The 2,516-nt window shown below is 63.6% G+C and overlaps 1 protein-coding gene across 1 annotated transcript in view; it reads right to left on the bottom strand.

Annotated features, from left to right (window-relative positions):
- Positions 1-356: 356 nt before the first annotated feature.
- GALT (galactose-1-phosphate uridylyltransferase) overlaps positions 357-2,516 on the bottom strand; it is a 10,311-nt gene continuing 8,151 nt past the window's right edge. Inside the window, exons 7-10 of the mRNA XM_019531875.1 lie at positions 2,262-2,394; positions 1,648-1,731; positions 1,035-1,189; positions 357-816 (exon numbers count right to left, since the gene is read on the bottom strand). Of these exons, the coding sequence (XP_019387420.1) occupies positions 751-816; positions 1,035-1,189; positions 1,648-1,731; positions 2,262-2,394 (438 nt within the window). The 3' untranslated portion in view covers positions 357-750. The remainder of the gene's footprint in view (positions 817-1,034; positions 1,190-1,647; positions 1,732-2,261; positions 2,395-2,516) is intronic.

Raw genomic sequence — 2,516 nt, 5'->3', positions numbered from 1 at the left:
AGCACCACCCTCAGCCTGGGCAAAGCTGTTCCTGCCCCAAGTCCAGGCCCAGGGCTTGGGGGCAGTACTAGGACACTGGTCGCACTCATGGGGGTCACAGAGAAGTCAGTGCCCAAGCGCAGGCACCCAGGGGCCATCCCGAGCTCCTCATAAACCCCACCACCACAAATCCCAATCCTCTTCCCTGCCCCCTCCACACTCTCCAGGGCATCCTCAGCCTCTGCTGCAGCCAGCAAGCACCTATAACCAGCAGCCCCCAGGTCAGGATGGCAAGGGAACATGCATGCAAGCGACCCCGGACCCCTCAGGGGTACCCCACGGAGCAGGCAGCTGCGACACTCGCACCAGCCACAGGACAGGAGACTGCTTTGGTGTGCATGGTTTATTGGAGGGCAGGGGGAAGGGGACAGAGGCACAGAGCCCTCCATCCCCAGCCCAGCCAGGCAGCTCTTCCCAAAGGTAGGTGAGGTAGAGGGGGAACCGACTGGCAGGAGCCTGAGGGAGAGGTGGGGAGGCTGCAAGCACAGGCACGAGGAGGTTAAAAGTAGCAGCAGCAGCAGCAAGTATGTTCAGCAGCAGGGCCGGGGAGCCCCAAGCCTCCAGCCACATCAACCAGGGACAGCCCTCAGGCTTGGACCGCTCACAAGTGACACGAGTTGGCAGGGCTGAGCCCATCCTCCCCTCATGCTGCGATGTAGTTCCCTCCGATGCAAATGCAAGGCACCTCCGCCCCAAGGCCAGCGGCCCCCATCACTGGGCCGCCTGGGCTCTCGTCCGGTAGTGCTCTTCGGGCAGGCTCCGGAGGCGCTGGGCAGCCTGCGGGGATGAGGACAGTGGGGGTGAAGTGCTGCACCCCAGAATGAAAGCCGAGCTGCACCTGCAGTGTAGGGGTGCCCTGGCCTCGTGCCACCACCCTCCCCGCCGAATCCCCATGCAGTGAGTGCCCTCTCCCTGCAACCCCTCCCAAAAACACCCAGCCAGGCCCAGACCTCTCCCAGAGGCCCCCCAACCCCAGCCAAGCCCCCCCCACTCACCTGCTCAGGCGTCAGGTCACGCTGGGCCTGAGCCAGCATCTCGTAGCCCACCATGAACTTGCGGACAGAGGCCGAGCGGAGGAGGGGGGGGTAGTAGTGGGCATGGAGCAGCCAGTGCCCACAGTCCTCCCCCAGGTAGGGGCCTGTGGGGGCACCTGCTGAGGACACATGCCATGAGCCAGGCTACCAGAGCCCCCCTTCCTTGCCAGCCACAGGAGCAGGCTAGAAAGCCCAAAGCTGGGAGGCACAAGGCCAGACCCACAGCCCCACATCCCTTCTTCCAGCAGGGCTTGAGCCCGCTTATTGGGGGCACCTGGGCTCAAGCCCCTCCACAGCACCACCGTGCCCTGGAGGATGCGGAAGTAGGGAGAGCAGGGTCTCAAACCCACGGTGCCTGAAGCGGGGGTTGGATACTGGTCTGGGCACAAGCAAATACATCCCCACAAATGGCTTCAGCTGCTGCAGAAGCAGCCAGCCGGGAGTGGGGGCTCACTGAGCAGGGTCCAGCCCCCTGGAGACCCCACATCCCACCCGCTCCTCCAGGTAGAGGCTGGATTTGGACCAGAAGCCACCACATCTGAACCAGAAGTGCCCCCATCGCCCTAGCCCTTACCGTGCCACCCCATGGAGTAGGGGAAGGAGATCTCGAAGAGGTTGTCATACTTGGTGAGGAGGCTCTTCATGATGGACGCCAGGCCTGCACACAAGGACACAGGGGTCAGCTCAGAGACCCCACCCCACAGGAAAGGAGGGAAAGGGCACCCCAGCATCTATGAGGGGCTCTCCAGGAACACTGCCAGACCCCTTTGTGGGTACAGGACAGCACTCAGCATGGCCCCGCTGCCAGGAGCTGCCTGCACCCCCCTCATCCAGGGGTGTTCACTCCAAAGCCAAATGATGGCAACGATGATTAGCAGTCCGGTGCCCATCACTTACGACTTGGCTGCAGGTCCAACAAGCGAGTGATGGGATAAAGAAAGGAACACCCCCAGAAGTCTCTGGGAGGGGGCACCCTCCTTGCCTCTATGGGCAGGGAAACTGAGGCAGGAAGGCCAAAAATGTTGCTTCCTTGTGGCGTCCCTTCTTGCTTGGACGCCAAGAGCCCTGGCCTTCCTGCAAGGCTGGGAGAGCGCTCCTGTGCCCTGGCCAGCAGCCTGGAGCCAAGCCCCAGGCTCCAGCTACTCTCAGGAGCCGCAGTCCCCAGGGCGGAAGGGGACAGGGACTCACTCTCTCGCTCATCGGCACTGAGGTCCTGGAGCCGGGTGACATGGCGCCGGGGCAGGAGCAGGGTCTGGAAGGGCCACACAGCCCAGTAGGGCACCACCACCAGCCAGTCGGTGTTCTCCACCACCAGCCGCTCCTGTGGGGACAGACCACCATGGGGCAGGGGCTCCAGGAGCCCTTCAAGCAGCAGGCACCAGGGCCAGAAACCCAGGACCCACGGACAAGGCCTCACCCAGCCCTAACACCCCCCCTCCACAG

Source organism: Crocodylus porosus, unplaced genomic scaffold (genome assembly GCF_001723895.1).
Source record: "Crocodylus porosus isolate Cpor-Errol unplaced genomic scaffold, CroPor_comp1, whole genome shotgun sequence".
NCBI lineage: Eukaryota > Metazoa > Chordata > Crocodylia > Crocodylidae > Crocodylus > Crocodylus porosus.
The sequence above is the reverse complement of the archived record's forward strand: the minus strand, read 5'-3'. Positions and strand labels throughout refer to the sequence as shown.